The sequence below is a fragment of the Callorhinus ursinus genome, unplaced genomic scaffold, assembly GCF_003265705.2.
Source record: "Callorhinus ursinus isolate GAN/ISIS: 27379988/994484 unplaced genomic scaffold, GSC_fseal_2.0 scaffold23, whole genome shotgun sequence".
In the NCBI taxonomy this organism is placed as follows: Eukaryota; Metazoa; Chordata; class Mammalia; order Carnivora; family Otariidae; genus Callorhinus; species Callorhinus ursinus.
In genome coordinates, this window is record NW_027397085.1 from 22,433,727 (window position 1) to 22,455,155 (window position 21,429).

The 21,429-nt window shown below is 36.7% G+C and overlaps 1 protein-coding gene across 2 annotated transcripts in view; it reads left to right on the plus strand.

Annotated features, from left to right (window-relative positions):
• LARS1 (leucyl-tRNA synthetase 1) overlaps positions 1–21,429 on the plus strand; it is a 70,160-nt gene that overhangs the window by 46,080 nt on the left and 2,651 nt on the right. For both annotated transcript variants that reach the window (XM_025892385.2, XM_073905509.1), the window contains 9 exons: positions 4,847–5,030; positions 6,062–6,152; positions 7,570–7,710; positions 8,733–8,873; positions 9,126–9,236; positions 11,669–11,779; positions 14,481–14,585; positions 16,217–16,312; positions 19,172–19,304. In XM_025892385.2, coding sequence (XP_025748170.1) covers positions 4,847–5,030; positions 6,062–6,152; positions 7,570–7,710; positions 8,733–8,873; positions 9,126–9,236; positions 11,669–11,779; positions 14,481–14,585; positions 16,217–16,312; positions 19,172–19,304 — 1,113 coding nt within the window. The remainder of the gene's footprint in view (positions 1–4,846; positions 5,031–6,061; positions 6,153–7,569; positions 7,711–8,732; positions 8,874–9,125; positions 9,237–11,668; positions 11,780–14,480; positions 14,586–16,216; positions 16,313–19,171; positions 19,305–21,429) is intronic.

Sequence of the window (21,429 nt, forward strand, 5' to 3'; positions counted from 1 at the left end):
GAAGTCAATTACAAGAAAAAAACCTGGAAAGACCACAGATACATGGAGGTTAAATAACATGCTACTAAATAATGAGTATGTCAACTAGGAAATAAAAGAAGAAATAAAAAAGTACATGGAAACAAATGAAAATGAAAACAATGGTTCAAAACCTTTGGGACAAAGCAAAAGCGGTTCTAAGAGGGAAATTTATAGCAATACAGGCCTACCTCAAGAAGCAAGAAAAATCTCACATAAACAACTTGACCTTATACCTAAAGGAGCCAGAAAAAGAACAACAAACTAACCCTAAAACCAGTAGAAAGAAGGAAATAATAAAGATTAGAGTAGAAATAAATGATAGGGAAACTAAAAAAACAATAGAACAGATCAATGAAACCAGGAGTGAGTTACTTGAAAAAATCAATAAAATTGATAAACCTCTAGTCAGATTCATCAAGAAAAAAAGAGAAAAGGCCCAAATAAATAAAATCACAAATGAGAGAGGAGAAATAACAACAAACACCACAAAAAATTAGAATATTATGAAAAACTCTATGCCAACAAATTGGACAACCTAAAAGAAATGGATAAATTCCAACAAACATATAACCTCCCAGAACTGAAACAGGAAGAAATAGAAAATTTGAGGGGCGCCTGGGTGGCTCAGTCGTTAATCGTCTGCCTTCGGCTCAGGTCGTGATCCCAGGTTCCTGGGATCGAGTCCCACATCGGGCTCCCTGCTCCGCGGGAAGCCTGCTTCTCCCTCTCCCACTCCCCCTGCTTGTGTTCCTGCTTTCGCTATCTCTCTCTGTCAAATAAATAAAATCTTAAAAAAAAAAAAAAAAAAAAGAAATAGAAAATTTGAATAGACTGATTACCAGCCAAGAAATTGAATCAGTAATCAAAAAACTCCCAACAAACATAAGTCCAGGACCAGATGGGTGAATTCTACCAAAGATTGATTGATTGGTTGATTTTCTTTTTAAGCGAGCTCTATACTGAATGTGGAGCTCAGACTCACAATCCTGAGATCAAGAGGCTCATGCTCCACTGACTGAGCCAGCCGGGCGCCCCTCCCACCAAACATTTAAAGAAGAGTTAATACCTATTCTTCTTATACTATTTTTTTAAAAAAAAAGATTTTATTTATTTATTTGATGGAGAGAGAGACAGTGAGAGAGGGAACACAAGCAGGGGGAGTGGGAGAGGGAGAAGCAGGCTTCCTGCTGAGCAGGGAGCCCGGTGTGGGGCTGGATTCCAGGACCTTGGGATTATGATGTGAACTGAAGGCAGCCGCTTAACTGACTGAGCCACCCAGGCGTCCCTCTTCCTATACTATTCTGAAAAATAGAAAAGGCAGAAAATCTTCCAAATTTATTCTATAAGGCCAACATTAGCCTGATACCAAAACCAGATAAAGACACCACAAAAAAGAGAACAAGAAAGGCCAGTATCTCTGATGAATAGAGATGCAGAAATCCTCAACAAAATATTAGCAAACTGACTCCAACAATATATTAAAAAAAAAAATCGTTCACCACGATCAAGTGGGATTTATTCCTGGGTTGCAAGGGTGGTTCAGTATTCACAAATCAATCAACATGATACATCATATCAGTAAGAGAAAGGATAAGAACCATATGATTGTTTCAGCAGATGCAGAAAAAGCATCTGACAAAGTACAACATCCATTCATGATAAAAACCTTAAAGTAGGTTTAGAGGGAACATACCTCAACATAATAAAGGCCTTAAATGAAAAATCCACAGCTAACATCATCCTTAATGGTGAAAAGCCGAGAGCCTTTCCCCATAAGGTCAGAATCAATACAAGGATGTCCACTCTCACCACTTTTATTCAATATAGTACTGGAAGTCCTATCCACAGCAGTCAGACAACTTACAGATGACATGGTACTGTATATAGACAACCTGAAAGACGCCACCAAGAAACTGCTAGAACTGATACACGAATTAAGTAAAGTCTCAGGATATAAAATATATCTACAGAAGTCTGTTGTGTTTCTATATACCAGTAATGAACCAGCAGAAAGAGAAGTTAAGAAAACAATCTCATTTACAATTGCACCCAAAATAATAAGAAACCTAGGAATAAACCTAACCAAAAAGGTGGAAGACCTGTACTCTGAAAACTATAAAACACTGATGAAGGAAATTGAGGATCTCAAAAGGAAATGGAAAGATATCCCATGCTCATGGATTGGAAGAACAATTTTTTTTTAAATTTTATTTATTTGACAGAGACACAGCGAGAGAGGGAACACAAGCAGGGGGAGTGGGAGAGGGAGAAGCAGGCTTCCCGCAGAGTAGGAAACCCGATGTGGGGCTTGATCTCGGGACCCTGGGATCATGACCTGAGCCGGAGGCAGATGCTTAATGACTGAGCCACCCAGGCGCCCTGGAAGAACAAATATTTTTAGAATATCTCTGCTACCCAAAGAAATGGCTAAAATCAACACTAAGGAACAGCAGGTGTTGGTGAGGATGTGGAGAAAAAGGAAGGCTTGTGCACTGTTGGTGGGAATGGAAAGTGGTGCAGCCACTGTGGAAAATACTATGGAGGTTTCTCAACAAGTTAAAAATTGAACTACCATGATCCAGTAATTACATTACTGGGCTTTTACCCAAAAAACACAAAAACACTAAATTCGAAGAGATACATGCACCCCTATGTTTATAGCAGCATTGTTTAAAATAGCCAAGATATGGTAACAGTTCAAGTGTCCATCGACTGATGAATAAAGAAGATGTGGTATGTACACAGACACACACACACACACTCATGCATGCTGGAATATTATTCAGCCATAAAAAGAGTGAAATTTGCCATTTGCAACCACATGGATGGAGCTAGAGAGTATAATACTAAGTGTAGTAAGTCAGAGAAAGACAAATAACATATGATTTCATTCATGTGGAATTTAAGAAACAAAACAGATGAATATATGGTGGGGGAGAGGGCGGTAGAAAAAGGGAGAGAGAGAGGGAAAGAAGCCATAAGAGACTCTTAACGATAGAGAACAAACTGATGGTTACCAGCGGGGAGGGGGGTGGGGAGATGGGCAAAATATGATGATGTGGATTAAGGAATATGCTTATCGTGATGAGCCCTGGGTGATTAAAGTAAAAAAAAAAAAAAGTACAGGAGCCAACTGGAAGGAGCTCTCAATTATCCAAGCTAGAACAATTTAAGAAATAAATTGATAGTGTTGGATTGTAACCCAGTGAATAGGCTGAATATTTGTGAGTCCATATGGATCTAAATAATAGTTGAATAAATGAGTAAGTGGGGGAGTAGGGGCAGCTCTTTCTTTCTGAAAAATTCATATTAATGTATAAAGATTGAGTGAAATACAAAATCACCATTAGGCAAAAATCACAGTAATAATTGTTATAGGCAAGATCTGCCAATGGTTGCCAAAATCAATGGGTGTACGTTTCTGGAAGAAACAAGATGTTTGTATATTCTCAGTATTTCTGCCAAGATATTTTTTTAATCACAAAAAGAAAAACAGTTTACAGTCGAGAAAACTTGACAGACACTACCTCAGTGATGAAAGCTTGCAACACCAGTAATAAGTCGCATCAATATCATGTACTTCCCTGGTAGTGATGCCCTGAGAAGACACACAGCATCACTTTTGGGATATTCTTGCCATAGGTTCATAAGCTCAGTCTAATCATGAGAAAAATCAGACAAACCAAGTTTGGAGAAATTCTATTAAATAACTGACTAGTACTCATCAAAAATGTCAAGGTCATGAAAGACAAAGACTGAGGAACTGTCCCAGATTTGAGGAGACCAAGAAGATAAAATGATTAAATGCAATGTTGTTTTCTGGATTGGATCCTGCAAAAGAAATAGGCTATTAGAAGAAAAACTGGTGAAATTTGAGTAAGGTCTATAGTTTAGTTAGTAGTATTGTACTAATGTTAGCTTCTGGTTTTGAAACCATGGTTATGTAAGTTGTTAACATTAGGGAAGCCCATTAAATGGTTTATGTCTATTCTCTTGCTGTTTCTGCACCTTTTCCGTAAGCATAAAATTATTTCAAATAAAAAGAAATGTTTCGAGCTTCTTGTATATTGGAAAGCATATTTAATGCATCCATAACTTAATGTTACATGTTCTCATCTCCCCCCTTTTAGGCACAAATGGTAGAAAACAATACATACTCTTCTGAACTTTTCCTTTTTCACTTATCACTTCCTATTTGAGATCACTCCGTATTGATACATAAAGAGTTTTCCACACTCTTGTGCAGCAATATAGTGTTGCATTGGAAGGATGTCTTGTAATTTAATCAGGGTCTTTTTAATGTTTTTTTCAATATTTTAGAATGGAAGATTTTGGTTGAAAAGTAAAATTTTGTTAGAAAACTTGGGAGCATCTGCTTTTAGAAAGAAGAAATTAAATGTATTTTTGTATATGTAAGGCACCAGTGTGTTCTCTCATGCATTAAAATATAATATTTTGCTGCCTCTAAATGAGGCTGAGATGTTGATAGGGGTCTGTATTTCCAGTTTATCATTTTCTTCCTCTCCTTCATTCAAGACCACTTTACCTCATTAACTCAGCCAACGTGCCTGGGAAGAAACACATATTGATGCTAAGTGTATGCAAATCAATACCCGGTGATTCACATATTTGGAACAACATTGTGGATCCTACTTTTGGTGGTTCTTATTCTTGTTGTTGATCCATGGCAGTCATTTAAAGCATCTGCTATTTCTTAATTTCGATGTAGGTTTTGCAGTATACCCAACTGCAAAGTATACCCATCGTTGATAGTCACTAACCACATTTCTTCTTCCTCTTTATTGTCGTCGTCCTCCTCCTCCAGGAATGCGTTTGGCTCTGGCAGATGCTGGTGACACCGTTGAAGATGCTAACTTTGTGGAAGCCATGGCCGATGCAGGAATCCTCCGTCTGTACACCTGGTTGGAGTGGGTGAAAGAAATGGTGGCCAACTGGGACAGTCTGAGAAGCGGGCCTGCCAGCACCTTCAATGATAGAGTTTTTGCCAGGTGATCTGTCGACTCCAGCCTGTGGTACTTTAGAGTTGCCTAGTCCTCCTGCATTTTTAAGTTTTCTTTTTTTTTTTCCCCCTCCTAAAATAAATTAGATGTTAATAATAGCTACTATTCATTGCAAGCTTACTTATTCTAGGTACTCTGCTAAGTGCTTTGCATCCATTGTCTGATTTTAGCTTCACAGCTTATATGATAAAGATATTATTTGCTCTCTTTTATAGTTAAAGAAATTGAAGCTTAGAAAAATTCAGTATTTTATTAAATGCTTCAAAGCTAGTGATTTCAGTTGGAGGTTATGAATTTGCTTCTTTCTCATAACCATTTAACCATGCTGTCTTGCATTAGAGAAGGGCAGCATGGTTAAATGAAAAGTAGATTAGAAGAAAAAGAGAAATGTCCATTTTTTCTTTTAAAAAACATTTATTATCATCTTTGTATCAGGAACCACCTTAAGAACTGATGTTACAAAGGTGAATGGGACTTGATCCTTCACTCTAGTTTAGCAGGAGAAGAAAACACTCATTGAACCCATTACAAGTATAGTTATAGGGATAGAGGGAATTCATAGGAGATGGCATGTGCATTCTGGGTTTCTTGAAAAATAAATGGATTTTTACAGGGAGAGCAGAAAGCCATGGAAAGAGTGATATTTATTTGAGGTACAGTATATGGAGGGTAGAGTAGGAGATAGACACATTGGGGCTAGATTAGGCTAAATTATGAAAGGCCTTTGGTAGCATGAGAAAATTTTTTTTAATATCCAGTGTCACTTGTTTAAAATGCAGCAGGTAAACCTGACCACCTTTGTTAAGCTAGCATTTTGGGCTTCCTAATAAAGTTTCCATCCAGAAATTTTTAGACAAGGACATCGTTAACTGTGTTGCAGTAAGTGGTTTTGTGGTTGAGTGGTCTTAAATGTTTCAGGCGTTGTTCCTCTTTTACTGTTCACTAGTTTATGGGGCAGTTTTTTATATCTTTGTGTACTTGCATTTAAACTCAGTCATCTTTTTTTCCCTATTCTATAGTGAGATGAATGCAGGAATTATAAAAACAGATCAAAATTATGAAAAGATGATGTTTAAAGAAGCTTTGAAAACAGGGTTTTTTGAGTTTCAGGTAGGCTATTCTTTTAGTAGTTATAAAATGTGTTAGTGTGGATATGATGTATTTCACCCTTTTTCCCTCCTACTATAATGTAGTAACTCATCTAAAGTGGAGACTGAAAATATTGCCAAGCAATTTTTAAATTTTCAGTGAATTGTGGTTTTAAATAATTATCTTTGATCCTCTGTTGTGTTTATTTAATATAAGTATTTCTGTTTCTAGTTGAGCTATGAGTTAATAAAAGAGGTTAAATCTACAAATCAGCCACATTTTCCAGGAGAGCATTTTCTTTTTCTTTTTCTTTTTTTTTTAAGATTTTGTTTATTTATCAGAGAACGAGAGAGAGAGAGAAATAGCATGAGAGGGGAGTGGGTCAGAGGGAGAAGCAGGCTTCCTGCAGAGCAGGGAGCCCAATGCGGGGCTTGATCCCAGGACTCGGGATCGTGACCTGAGCCGAAGGCAGTCGCCCAACCAACTGAGCCACACAGGCACCCCTCCAGGAGAGCATTTTCATTTTTATTTTTTTATTTTTTATTTTTCAAAGATTTTATCCATTCATTTGACAGGGAGAGAGCACAAGCAGGGGGAGCGGCAGGCAGAGGGGGAGGGAGAAGCAGGCTCCCCGCTGAGCAGGGAGCCAGACATGGGGCTCGATCCAAGGATCCCTGGATCATGATGACCTGAGCCGAAGGTAGACACTTAACGGACTGAGCCACCCAGGTGCCCCCAGGAGAACATTTTTAAATTGATAAAACAAAAGCAAAATTATAACTAATTGCCCTTAGTTTGAAATCAAGCATTTTCTGATGTTTTCCACAAGGTGTCAGTGTTTCCTCAAGTTTGGCAGTTCAAGGGCTTAAAGTAAAAATGTAGGTTTCCTCAATCAGTTTTGTAAAATATCACATTGGGATTTATGTAACTTGGTTTTCATAGATGTGGTTAAATAAGGATAAGTGCTGAACATAGCAATGTGTCCTATTTATAGCCTTTTTGATACTTAATATCTTTCTTACAGGCTGTTCCGAGTATCATCAGCCCTTAATACACGCGCAACTTCTATGTCTGTTACAAAATGTCTTTTTAAAAAATTTTTCTTGAGAATCATTAATATAAAGCCATAATATCCTTTGACAAGGATTGATGAACATTTAATTGCAAGTTGTTAAAAATGTAAAACCGGGGCACCTGGCTGGCTCAGTCGGTAGAGCTTTTGACACTTGATCTCGAGGTTGTGGGTTTGAGCCCCACGCTGGGTGTAGAGATTACTTAAAAAAAAAAATGAAGTAAACCTTTATGAGAATTCATTATGGAATTTTGAAAGACTAAAAGCTTAAAAATGCATTAAAGTAGAGGCACTGGATATTTTTCTTTTAATTTTATTTTAAAGAAGTACGGGGAGAAAAATGGCAAATAATTTCACATCTTACAGGCTGCGAAAGATAAATACCGTGAATTGGCCATAGAAGGGATGCACAGAGACCTTGTGTTCCGCTTTATTGAAGTTCAGACACTTCTCTTGGCTCCGTTCTGTCCACATTTGTGTGAGCACATCTGGACACTGTTGGGAAAGGTACCTGTATGTGGTTAAGATGCTGTGGGCTGTTTTGATTTGGCCTTATTAAATAAATACAGTAATGATGTTACTTAAGAGGAAAAGACTGAAAAAAATATTTTAGGAATAATGTTGGATTCACCATCTCGTAATTATTACAACAGGTTAAACTGAAGCTACCTCCTCTTTAGACAGATACATCATGTGTGTGCCTTTATTTTATATACACACAGTGGATGTATTTTAAAAACATGTGACTGCATTTTGTTTCGCTCCTAATTCTTGTTAGGAAATGTTAAAATACATTTGAATATATTTAAAAAATACATTTAATTTGAATACATGTATAACTAATACTGTTTTTCCAACTGTTAAAAAGGTGAAAATATTGAGAATGATATAAACGACTGTTATGAGCAGCTTATAAACAAAGATGGAAGTGTATATTTGCATAAATATTTTTGTTTTATATAAAATTTCTGGCATATGTAGGGCTGCATATTCAGGGATATTGTATTAGCCTCCTTACTGTGAGAATAAATGCAATTATTTCTCCTAGGCTTGCAGATAAACAGATTGGCTGGTTTAATAATTTCTTTTCATCTTTATTAGTCAGGCTTTTTTGTATTTTTTAATGCATGAACAGTGTAAAAATGTGCTCGTGATGCATATGCCAAATAGCTATACTTTCAATATTGTATGTATAAATAGGATAAAAACTGAGAGTGTATATAATTTATGTAATAATGATTAAATTTAGGCAAATTAGCATTACATAATTTTCTTTGAAAGTGAGCATATGTGTGTGGGTATTAATACACTTGTACAAATGGATGCTAATTAAGAATGTAGAGTCAGACTTCACAGCTTGAATTCTAGGGAACATTAGATCAGGGATTGTGGAAGTGTGTTATGGGTAGTCGGGTTTGAACTCCGAGCGCGCAATTACAGATGGTAGCCTTGGTATGGAACTGTAATCAAGAACCATAAAATAGTTGTGTGGCTTTAATCCCACTGAACTTTTTTTTTCCTCCTTAAAGCCTGACTCCATTATGAGTGCTTCATGGCCTCTGGCAGGTCCCGTGGATGAAGCCTTGATACGTTCCTCACAGTATCTCATGGAAGTAGCACATGACCTTAGATTGCGACTCAAGAACTATATGATGCCAGCTAAGGGGAAGGTGAAGGCATTTTTTTTTTTTTTTAAGGTTGTTGTTTTAAAGTGATTCGTCAGGTAACATTTAACTAGTAATGAAAATTACGACCACTACCATTCAAATGTGTCCGGCTCTCTTTACTGCTAATGCAGTTTTGGAGGATGTGTATGCTTCTTAATGTTAAAGGCAATAGTGGTATATACCGGGAGAGGGATCTTTCATTTTTGGTGTATACTAGAATGATCAAATGTTTCTTCCCTTTCTTTTGCCCTGTAGAAGACTGACAAGCAGCCACCTCAGAAACCTTCACATTGCACCATCTACGTGGCGAAGAACTATCCTTCTTGGCAACATACCACCCTTTCATTGCTGCATAATCACTTCGAGGTGATGCTCTCAGCAGACGTTCCCCCAGCGTTGTTGTGTCCTGCTTGTGCTGTTGTTGTTGTAGGATGTTGGCAGTGTCTGAAAGAAGGAAGACAGGCAACTTCGTGTAACTACCCTTACGCATGGAGTGGTTTTTGTTAGCCGTACTGGCTCTTAAGTGTTTGCTGAGGGAAAAGTTGCCATCTTTTTGATAATTTCTGAAAGTTTCATACAAAAATATAGTGGATCTAGTCATATGTAATTAAAAGGTGTGGGACTTTCTCATATGTGGTTAAAATTGTGAAGCAAAAGGACCGAGTTCGCCATTTGGGTTTGTTCTAACTTGAACACTGGGATTCATGAAGCCTTCACCTCATTATGTTTCAAAAAATTTGAAGCTTGGCTTTTGAGTGATTTAAAACAAAATGGTCAATTTAATAATTACCCCATAGAAATGGAGAGCTCAATGTTTTTGGCTCTGTCAGGTAAATAGCTGTTAAATATGATTGTTGTGTTTAAAGGAAACTCAATATTTAAGCATAGTTCTAAGTTTTCCTGAAGAAAAAAGTCCATCTACCTTTTTTCTTTCACATTCAAAATATGGAAACAAAGTATATGTTGTGGAATTTTTGCTCATGTTATAAGAAGAGGTATCCATAGACACAAGTTGTTAAGGTACGCTGAAAGAAGAGAAGGAGAGAGAGAAAATACAGTGATTATGGGCAAAGCATAAAGTGATAACTGAAGGAAAATCCTTAGCTTTGATTTTTGAGAACTTCATTGAGATTTTGTTTCAGAAATTTTCATAGTTAATTAAAAAAAACTCAGAAAAACTTTTACATTTGGAAATTTGATGGAAAGAGATTGTTTTTGTATTCCTCGTGAGCTTATTTTTGTGGAAAGCTACTTCATTTGATTGTGTATAATAGAAATAGAATTTAGGGGCACCTGGGTGCTCAGTCGCTTAAGTGTCTGCCTTCAACTCAGGTCATGATCCCAGGGTCCTGGGATCAAGCCCCGGATCAGGCTTCTTGCTCAGTGGGAGCCTGCTTCTCCCTCCCTCTCCCTCTGCAGCTCCCCCTTCTCATGCTCTTTCTCTATCTCTCTCTCAAATAAATAAATAAATAAAATCTTAAAAAAAAAAGAAATAGGATTTAGTCTTTAGAATTGCTTGCAGATTTTGACATATGGCAAGTAAAAAAGTAAAAGCCACTTTGGTAGGTAGAAAAATGATATCAGGCCTTAGTGGGTTACATATTCATAACAGCATTTTCAAAGAAGTGGTCAGAACTAAATATAGAATGTAATGTCCCAGATATTTAAAAATGCATCTTTTATTAAAAACTACTATTCTTTTAGAAGTTACAGTTTTATTTAGTAATTGTTGGCTAGATATATGGTTTCAAAGCAACATCATCTTCTGGCATTATTTGGAATGATAAGCTTTCTTTTAAATTTTTGTTTGTTTTCATCCAAAAGAACTGAAAGAATGTTAGTTTATGATCAAGGAAGATATTCTTATGTTGTATGTGGCACCTTTTTGGTGGTATAAGGAAAAGCAGTGTTTCCTGCCCTCTTTTCTCTTTCATATGTATTTCAAAGCAGCACATTGATGAGTGGAGGAAATATTTTCCCCCTGTACTTCAGTAAAGGTTAGAATTAAAAGTAAATGTATTATTGGAAGTCTTAACTATACACTACTTTTCATTTAGATTCATTCCCAACCTTTGGCTCTGATGCCATGCTTTTACAGTAAGGAGAAAATAAGTCACCCAAAATTCTGAAACAGCCACTTGCTTCATTTCTCACTCTGTAGAAGGGGACAGTTGTGTTTGCAGAAATGAATTTAAATTCAGGCAGCACATTTGGGACTTTGTGCATATTGATACATGATACAGGCATTTATTTGTGGCTAGATAGAAATGATACTATTTTTAGCAGGTGGATAGCCAGAGACTTTTTTTTCCCCACATTTGTGGTTAACAGTTTATAAGGAAGAGTATTCAAAAGCAGATATTCTATAAATCTTGTATAATAGTGCAGTTTTCATTTTGATATGACTAGTGAAGTGTTTTTACAAGTTTGGAGACAAACAAGATCTTTATAAGACTGTTTTTGTTTTCTCACCCAGTAAGATCTAATGTTACAATCCTGGAGGTGTTCTTAGTGTAAGGAAAAATTAAATATTCAGCAGGATGCACCTGTTTTCTCCTTTACCCTAAAAAACATGTATCTTTTAACTTTAGAGGGAATGGGAGACTCCCTTCTATATTACATGTTCACCTTTCTCTTCCCCAGGATGTGTGGGGTTGCTCCCTTTTCTGCTGTTTTCCAGCAGACTGGTCAAGGCCACCATTCTGTGTCTGGCTAACTTCCTATGTACGGGCACATCTATTATTATGTGTTATCTTTAAAATATTTTTCTCCACATTCTTCCCCAATGTTTTTTTTAGGCCAACAGTGGAAAATTGCCCGATAACAAAGTCATTGCTAGTGAACTGGGCAATTTGCCAGAGTTGAAGAAATACATGAAGAAAGTGATGCCGTTTGTTGCAATGATTAAGGTAAGCTGTGGACTTCATGTAGCTAGGACTCTGTGAGTAATAGATAGGATAGTGGAAGGAAGGGGAAAACTTTGGGTATAGTCTCTTCCAGGAAATCTGCTAAAAATAGTACTTTTTGATCAGTAGTTGTGAGAAATGAGTGATTATTTTGGGGGCTTATCTGTAAAATTGCTGAGTATTTAGAAATATGCATTATGGAAGAAAAACTGATTTGGGATTGCTCACTAAAAGATTCTCTTCATGTTCTACCTCCTTTTCTGTTTAGCAGGGAGGCGTGTTCTTTTGGCTTACATTAGGGTGTCTTTATTAGATCCTGTTACTGGAACAAAGATACTACATTTGTATAGGTTTAGCTTAACAGGATAAACATTGTTTATCGTAAGACCGGAGTTTCTCAACAGTGGTTCTATTGATATTGTAGGCGGATAGTTCTCTGGTGGGAGGCTGCCCTGTGCATTATAGGATGTTTAGCAGTGTCTTTGTTTTCTACCCACTAGATGCCAGTAGAACGTCCTCCTTACCCCCTCAAGTTGTGACAGCCAAAAATTCTCTAGTCATTGCTAAGTGTCTCTGGGGACATAATCTGCTCCCACCCCCTACCTCTCCCATTGAGAATCATTGCATTAGACTCAGCTTTCTTCACAGAAATAACAGGTTTATTTGATTTCTTAGAGAAACAGAAAGAAGGCTGTGTGTTGCTTAAGATCTCAGGCTCTGGGGGTCAGACAGATCTTGGTCCAAATCCTTTTTGTCTGTCACTTCTTAGTTTTTAGACCTTTGACAAATCACTTAAATTCTCTGGGTCACATGGTTTTTCATCTATAAAATGAGGAAATTAATAGAACCTACATTTTAGGAGTGCTGTGAGGAGTAAATGAAATAATATATTTAACACACTTTAATACTTTCTCTCAAAAAGTAGGCTCAGTGAATGTGTTTTTAAAATGTAAATTAGTGGGTCTTTCAGGCTGCTAGGAACATAGTGGTTATTCTTGCAGTTTAGATTCATTCTTGAATCTTTTAAGCTATAGATGCCTGCTGGTGACCAAAACTTTTAGCTTGTCCTGTATGGAGTAGATTATATTCTTAGGAAAACCTTTTTGCTCTCCTAGACTAGAATCAACTCTCTGAGACTTATGGTCTTTGAAGTTTCAGAAATAATTTAGAATCTTGGATTGACTTACACCAGTCAAGTTATAATATATCTGCTGATATGCTCGTAATTCATTGGTTCCCTACTTTAGCTAGTGCCATTGGTCAGAATGCCAGATTCATTGTCAATTTGTGGATTCAACAGAATATCTTATTGTGGGGTTTTTTTTCAAGATTTTATTTATTTATTTGTCAGGGAGAGAGAAAGCACGCATGCAAGAGCATGAGCAGGGGGAGTGGGAGAGGGAGAAGCAGGCTCCCTGCTGAGCAAGGAGCCCAATGCAGGACTTGATCCCAGGACCCTGAGATCATGACCTGAGCTGAGCTGGCAGATGTTTAACCCACTGAGCCATCCAGCTGTCCCAGAATATTTCATTGTTGATTGCAAAGGCAATTAAGTTTGATGATGTACTTTACAGATTCCAGTGAAACTGATTTGAAAAGTTCTGTAGTTAAATGGTACTAGATTCAAGAGTTGGCTTTTAGGGGCGCCTGGGTGGCTCAGTTGGTTAAGCGACTGCCTTCAGCTCAGGTCATGATCCAAGGGTCCTGGGATCGAGCCCCATGTCGGGCTCCTGGCTCAGCGGAGAGCCTGCTTCTCCCTCTCCCTCTGCCTGCTGTTCTGCCTACTTGTGCTCTCTCTGTCAAGTTAATAAATAAAATCTTAAAAAAAAAAATTGAGTTGGCTTTTAGAAAACCAGTGTTAGTCTGGTTCAGTAGTAATATATTTTTTTCAGTAATATTGGGGATGTGCTAGGCATATTAGTAGTTTGAAACTTTGCAAAGTGTTTTGTAAATCTGAGAATAGGAAAATGGCTTCTAGTACTTTTTCAGAGGAAAAGAAACAACTTGGACAGTAAATGAGAAGAGTGAATATTAGGAATCATGTCAGGTAACTTTCACGTAAGTGCAGTGCATTCTAGGCAGTTAGCTATACCGTGCATATGAACTTGGATCTCGAAGGTCACATCTTGTTTGGCAAATACTTTGTTTCATGTTCAAGAAAATTAAGAATAAATTGTTTTTCATATGGCACAGGATTATTTCAGTACCCATATGACTTAAAAATTTTTTTTTGATTTGTAAGAAATTTTGTGTTTATTATTAATTCACTCTTCTCTGAACTAGCTTTAAAGATGTGTTATCTTAGAAAATTAAAAAAAATTTTTTTTCTTTTTGGTTACCTAAAGAGATTATTTCCGCACATTTGATTCCTTGTCAAAGTGAATTCTTTGGGTTTGCATATTAATTCATTCTAAATAAACAATGATAAAATCATATTTCTTTTATAAATGAAAACCTTGTCCTTCTGGTCTTTTCAGTGTTGCCTTCATCTTATCATACTTCAAGTGATAAATATTCTGAGCCAATAATTTCATTAACAAGCAAACATAGATAAGGGAAACCATGAGTCCAAGCCCTTTCCTTTAGCTGTTCAGATTTGAAGATTTTATCAGTTGAGAGAAGAATGATTGCTTTGGAGGAAGTGGATTCTTTTCAACATATCCTTAATATGATTTTTATTTTTCAAAACTGTTTTGGCTATTAGGAAAATCTGGAGAAGATGGGACCTCGTGTTCTGGATTTACAGTTAGAATTTGATGAACAGGCAGTCCTGATGGAGAATATAGTCTACCTGACCAATTCCCTTGAGGTAAGATGGGCCAAGGATTTAGTTAACTATAGTAAATATAATCCAGTTCTTTTGTTTTATAATAAAGCTTTTTGTGAACATCTTCTATGTTTAGTATCTTTGCCAAATATGCTTGTCAAAAATATTTTTGGAGGAAAAGAGATTGGGTGGGTATAAAAGTTTCAGGAAGAAAAAAATAGTGTGATCTTATTCCATTTATCGGTTATTTTATACATAAAATCTCTCATATTATGGAAGAATTGCTTCTTTTATTTCCCCCTTCTCGTTTATACCTCAGATTTACAGAATTGACTTAATAGAATCCTTTGTTCATAAGGTATTATCATAGGTCCATGCCTGACCCTGTTTTGTTTTGTTTTAAAGTTAGTAATGAATGAACACCCATGAATCTACTACTCAACTCAAGAACTAAAACATTACCGATAGCTTTGACTTTTCTGGGGAATTTCTCCCCATTCCATTTTTCTGCCCCAGTCACTATATAGATTCTAAAAAATGCTGTCTCTCAGATAACTTAGGCAGAAGGAAAGATAATTTGCTGTAGGAAACTGTTAGAGGACTCAAAAAAGTGGTTCTTGTTATAATGAAGACACTTCACTTAAAAAATGCAGGTTTAGATTTTGAATGAAATTGTTCCATGAAAGGGGTGCTTGGGTGGCTTAGTGATTAAGCGTCTGCCTTCGGCTCGGGTCATGATCCTAGGGTCTTGGGATCGAGTCCCGCGTCAGGCTCCCTGCTCAGTGGGGAACCTGCTTCTCCCTCTCCCTCTGCCCCCGCCCCTGCTTGTGTGCTGTCTCTCAAATAAATAAAATCTCTAAAAAAAGAAAATTGTTCCATGAAACACGGTAATTAGTGGAAGAAAGTTATTTCTAAATAAGCATTTTATGTCATATAATTATAAATGAGTTAAATAAATTACTAAATATTGGTAGATATTTATTTTGTTTATATTTCTAAATGTTCATACGTATTCCTGGAGGTCCAAAAAATTTTCGAATTTTTTCACTGGGACAATGGGGACCCTTATATTGAGGGTCATCTTATATTTAGGCACATACAATATGCTACATTTCTGAGTTTTTTCATTTATTTAAGTGAAAGTCTTTTATAAAAAAAATAAAATTAAGCGGAAGTCTTTTATTCTCAAATGCTAAATTTCTGAACTTTTATTTATTCAAGCGGAAGCCTTTTAGCTGATCTCATTTTCTCTTATACAGCTGATAGATGCCAGATTTCATTATAGAAAGTGGTGAACATGACTATGTAAATAATAATACTATGAGACAATGTTAAATAATTGATTATAGATTTCATTTAATGTTTGTATGGAAAATAATAAAATTGCACACTGTTTTCTTAAAACTTTTAATTAAAGAGTTTTTGTTTTTGATGGACATGTAAATGATTTAGTCTCTTGCTCTTCAAACAATGTTATGCCATGGGAGCATTTGATGCTGAGTTTCAGAGTGCTCTCTCAGTCCTGTCCTGTGCTTGGCTGGTTTTCTGAAGAATGCACAGATCATTTCATGTTAAGTGGAGAACCTAGTTTTTGCTCTTTGGGGAAATGAGGTGATGATAAATTTCAATCATAGTAAGTGATACTAATGACTTTCATTTTCCCTCCTATTTAGCTAGAACACATAGAAGTCAAGTTTGCCTCTGAAGCAGAAGATAAAGTCAGGGAAGACTGCTGTCCTGGGAAACCACTTAATGTTTTTAGAACAGAAGTAAGTTGAAAGAATCTCACTGAATCATTGCATTTTAGAGCTAGAAGAGACCTTAGATATTACATCCAAGCCCATCATTTAAAGATGGAAGAAAGTGAGGTGCAGAGACATGAAGTGATTGCTTTGGTCTAGATCACATGGTTTGTTAGAATGAAGCTGGGTTTGAGCTCTTCTAATTCCCTGGTTGGCACTGTGCTCACTTTCCTTTGCTCTTGTGGGTGGCATCGGATGTTATTGTGGGTTTAAAATCAAAATATGATTTTTTAAAACCTGAATTTTTTTTAAAAATTTTAATTCCAGTATAGTTAGCATATAGCATTGTATTAGTTTTAGATATCCAATATAGTGATTCAGCAATGCTATACATTACTCAGGGCTCATCATGATAAATGTACTCTTACGACCTTTTACCTCTTCTGCCCGTCCCCTCACCATCTCCCCTCCGGCAATCATCAGTTAGTTCTCTATAGTTAAAAGTTTGTTTTTTTGGTTTGTCTCTTTTTTTCTTGGTTCATTTGTTTCTTAAATTCCACACATGAGTGAAATCATACGATATTTGTCTTTCTCTGACGTATTTCACTTAATATTATACTCTCTAGATCCATCCATGTTGTTGGAAATAGCAAGATGACAGTCTTTTTTATGGCTGAGTAATATTCCATTCTGTATATAACACATCCTCTTTATCCATTCATCAGTTGATGGACACGGGCTGCTTCCATAATTTGGCTGTTGTAAATAATGCTGCAATGAACATAGGAGTGTATATATCCTTTGGAATTAGTGTTTTTATTTCCTTTGGGTAAATACCCAATAGTGGAATCACTGCGTCATATGTTAGTTTGATTTTAAACTTTTTGAGGAACTTCTGTACTGTTTTCTAGAATCGCTGCAACAATTTGCATTCCCACCAACAGTGCACAAGGGTTCCTTTTTCTCCACATCCTCACCAATACTTGTTTCTTGTGTTGTTGATTTTAGCCATTCTGACAGGTGTGAGGTAGTATCTTTTTGTGGTTTTGATTTGCATTTCCCTGATGATGAGTGATGAGCATCTTTTCACGTATCTGTTGGCCATGTGCATGTTTTCTTTGGAAACATATGTATTCATGTCTTCTGCCCATTTTTAATTGGATTATTTGTGTTTCTAATTGTGGTTATTATTGGTATTGAGTTGTATTAGTTCTTTATATATTTTGGGTACTAACCCTTTATCAAATATGTCATTTGCAAATGACAGTCAATAGGTTGTCTTTTAGTTTTGTTGGTTGTTTCCTTTGCTGTACAGAAGCTTTTTATTTTGGTGTAGTCCCAGTAGCTTATTTTCGCTTTTGTTTCGCTTGCCTCAGGAGACATATCTAGAAAAATATTGTTACAGCTGATGTCATAGAAATTACTGCTCTGCTCTCTTCAAGGATTTTTATAGTTTCAGGTCTCACATTTAGGTTCATAATCCGTTTTGAGTTTATTTTTGTGTCAAAACCCGACTTTTATTAAAAAATAGACTGGAAATTGAAATGTAATGTTTTTCTGAAACAGTGAAGAGGAGCTTTCATACTTTAGATGAGTCTTGGTTTGATAATGTTATTCAAGACTTTTTGACTTCTGGCATAAACCAGATTGACGAATCATCTTACACTATACTAGAATTGCTTTTTTTTCCCCCCTTATTTTTTGGCCAGTATTGGTGAAGAAAAGCAGATTTTGGAGTTTTGGGAGATTGTCTTTATTTAGTCTCAAAAAAATCCATTGCCCAGTGGAGTGCAATTGTGAGAACCCATAAAATGCCCTACTTTTCTTGAGAAGCGGAGGACTTATATATAAGTATCCTATTACTTTTACCACATTTAATTGAAAATGCAACAAAGAGGAAAGGCTTATTTTGAAAGAATGAGGTAATCATGGTCATGAATATCTGCTGAATTTATCATCGTATTATGAATACTCTCATTACATTAAAATACGGTGGCTTTTTAAAGTGCAGGCCTTCAGCTCATGGTAGATACATGAAATAGAGCTCCCTATACAAATGTTTCTTTTCTTTTTAAGATTTGTTTATTTTAGAGACAGAGAGAGTACGCACACACATGCGTGTACAAATGGGATAGGGACAGAGGGAGAGAGAGAGAAGCGGACTCCCCGCTGAGCACAGAGCCTGACCAGTGTCTCCATCCCACGACCCCGAGATCACAGTCTGAGCCGAAATCAAGAGTGGGTGCTTAACCAAGTGAGCCACCGAGGTGCCCCACTGATAAGGTCCTTTCAAGCTACTTTAAAACGTTCTATTAAGCTACTATGTCTTTAAGTCTTTTATAAGACTTAGTTGACTTTTTCCACTTAATAATGAGCAGGGTCTTTGACTATATAGCTTATACAATGTAGGACATAGTATAGTATATGACTGAGTTTAATTCTGGCTCTGCCTCTTATTGGCTATGTGACCTTGAAGTACTTTTTTTAATGTTTCTGGTTCTCAGCTTCTCATCTATGAAAAGGGGTTTTAAAGACCTACCTTTCAGGATATAGGAATAATGTCTATAAATTGCTTAGTACAGTGCCTGGTACACACTGGAAATTCAATAAATGATGGGAGTTGAAGAAGAGAAAATATAATTACTGTTATTATCCATCATCAGTATTGATATATGTACTCAAGAGTCATTTTTATCTAGGCATTTGGTTGTAAGCATGAGCTTTTGTACATTTTTTCTTTTATATTTGAGTATCCCTTGGTCTTGATTTTAGAATACCAGAATTAAATTTTTCATTGGGCATTAAAAATTGAGCAGAGATTTTCTCTTCCTCAGCAGTATTCAAGTTTAATTTCATATAACAGTCATTTTCTCTTTATTTTCCTAGCCTGGTGTGGCAGTTTCCCTAGTGAATCCCCAGCCATCCAACGGCCACTTCTCAACCAAAATTGAAATCAGGCAAGGAGATAACCGTGATTCTGTAATCAGGCGTTTAATGAAAATGGACCGAGGAATCAAAGGTAGGTGGTTTCCCTGAAATGCACATTTGGCAGTAGTTTGTTGGATAGGATGAGTTCTAAGCAGAGGGGAGAAAGAAGAGTAACTGGCCTGCTTAGGGACAGCAGTGTCATGTTGTGCAAAGAGTATTAGACTCCGAATCAGGAAACCTGTTTTCTCTTTGGGACATTGTGGCTGTGTAGCTTGGTGACTTAGCCATGTCACTTAAACTCTAAACTGATCTCTCAGTAAAATGAGGATAGTGGATTAGATATTTTTCTAAGTCTCCATCTAGCTTTCAAATTGTAACAAGCATTTTCTATCTCTTAGAGGTTTTTAGATTGAAGGCACACATGTACTTAATATTTTAAACTAACCTTCCTACTAGGTGTGTTCCTGGGGAAGGAAAAGAGAAACAGTAAAACTTGTTGAGTGTCTGTCATTTATTAGCCATTTGATCCTTTAACTTCCTAAAAATGGAGAGGGTATTTTCATTCCCTTTTACAGATGATGACATGGAGCTCAGAAAGGCTAAATGACTAGGGAGATTTCATTCAGGTATCCTGGAGCTGGAATTCAAATTCAGGTCTTTTTGACTCCAAAGCTTGTGTTCTTTCTTCTAAATAATGTGCTTCCAGCTAAAATGTGTAAATAATCTTAATTTCTTATCAAGATTTAGTCTAGATCTTCCATGATTAGATTTAATATAATAATTTATAGCTTCTTTTTTTTTTAATCACTCAGCCAGGTCTGAGGTTGATGGGGGTGTGAAGGGAGTTAGTGTATCTCTTTATTATTTTTCTTCCAAATTATAAAGACAAATTAATCTTGAGATTCCCTGTTTTGCATTCTCTCTCTTTTCTTGATGGCAATCAAGAGTTGATTGGGTCACATTCTATCAGTATAGAAATTTTCTGAAAAGATTTAGAAATCCAAGACAGTGACCTAATTTATGGAACTATATTCAGGTCAGCAATATTACATTAACATAGAAGACTTAAAATAGTCCTTTGGAATTCATTCTACAGGTATTTTTTTGTTCTCTTGAGGTCATTCATGCATCTTCTGTGGACATTTCTTGAGAGACTCTCAATATAGCATATGTAGTATATATGTAGAGACTCCTGTCTATGTACTAAGGCTTCAGGGACGCCACAAAGTACTGTTCATTAGGAGGCTGCATTTAGTGAAGGAGTAGGGCCCTGAGCTATTCAAGTACATGATCACAATCTAAGGAGGAGCTGCTGTGTACAGTAAGGGAGATATAGATAAAGTTGATAACACAGAAGAAGGTGAGATTATTTCCCGCTATGGTGATCAGGAATGAATCACAGAGAAAATAACTGTTTGGATGCGACCTTGGAAGTCATACCTGGGAGGGGGAAGGGGGAAGGGCATGCCAGCGGGAGGGATGCTCTCATGTTTTGCTGTGTAGAAGCAGCATATTAGGGCTAGGGATTTTTCATTTGTAAACATTTTTTTAAATTGTAAAATACATATAACATGAAATTAACCATTTTAGTCCTTCTTAAGTGTACAGTTCAGTGGTATCAAGTACGTTTACGTTGTTGTGCAACCATCACATTACTCACCTCCAGAACTTTTTCATCATCCCACGCTGAAACCCTGTGCCCATTTAATAACACCTCCCCATTGTCCCTCCCTCTAGTCCCTGGTAACCACTGTTCTACTTTCTGTCTCTTTGTATTCGACTATTCTAGATACCTTGTATAAGTGGAATCATGAAACAGTGAATAAGTGGCTTATATTGCTTAGCCAAATGTCAAGGTTCATCCATGTTGTTATAGACATATATCATGTTCTCTTGGTAAACCGGGTAGTGCCATCCTTAGAACTTTCAGGCCACAGAAAGCAGAATTTGAAAACTTTGAAATATGAACGTACAAGGAAGCCATCTTGTGGCCTTCCATTTGGTTTTTCTGTATTGCATATACTCGGTCATGAGAAGATTTTGTAATAGGAAGAACTCTTACCTTTGAAGAACATTGTGGTGGCTTTTAAAGAAAATAGATAGTTCTGGGCGCCTGGGTGGCTCAGTTGGTTAAGCGACTGCCTTCGGCTCAGGTCATGATCCTGGAGTCCCGGATGGAGTCCCGCATCGGGCTCCCTGCTCAGCGGGGAGTCTGC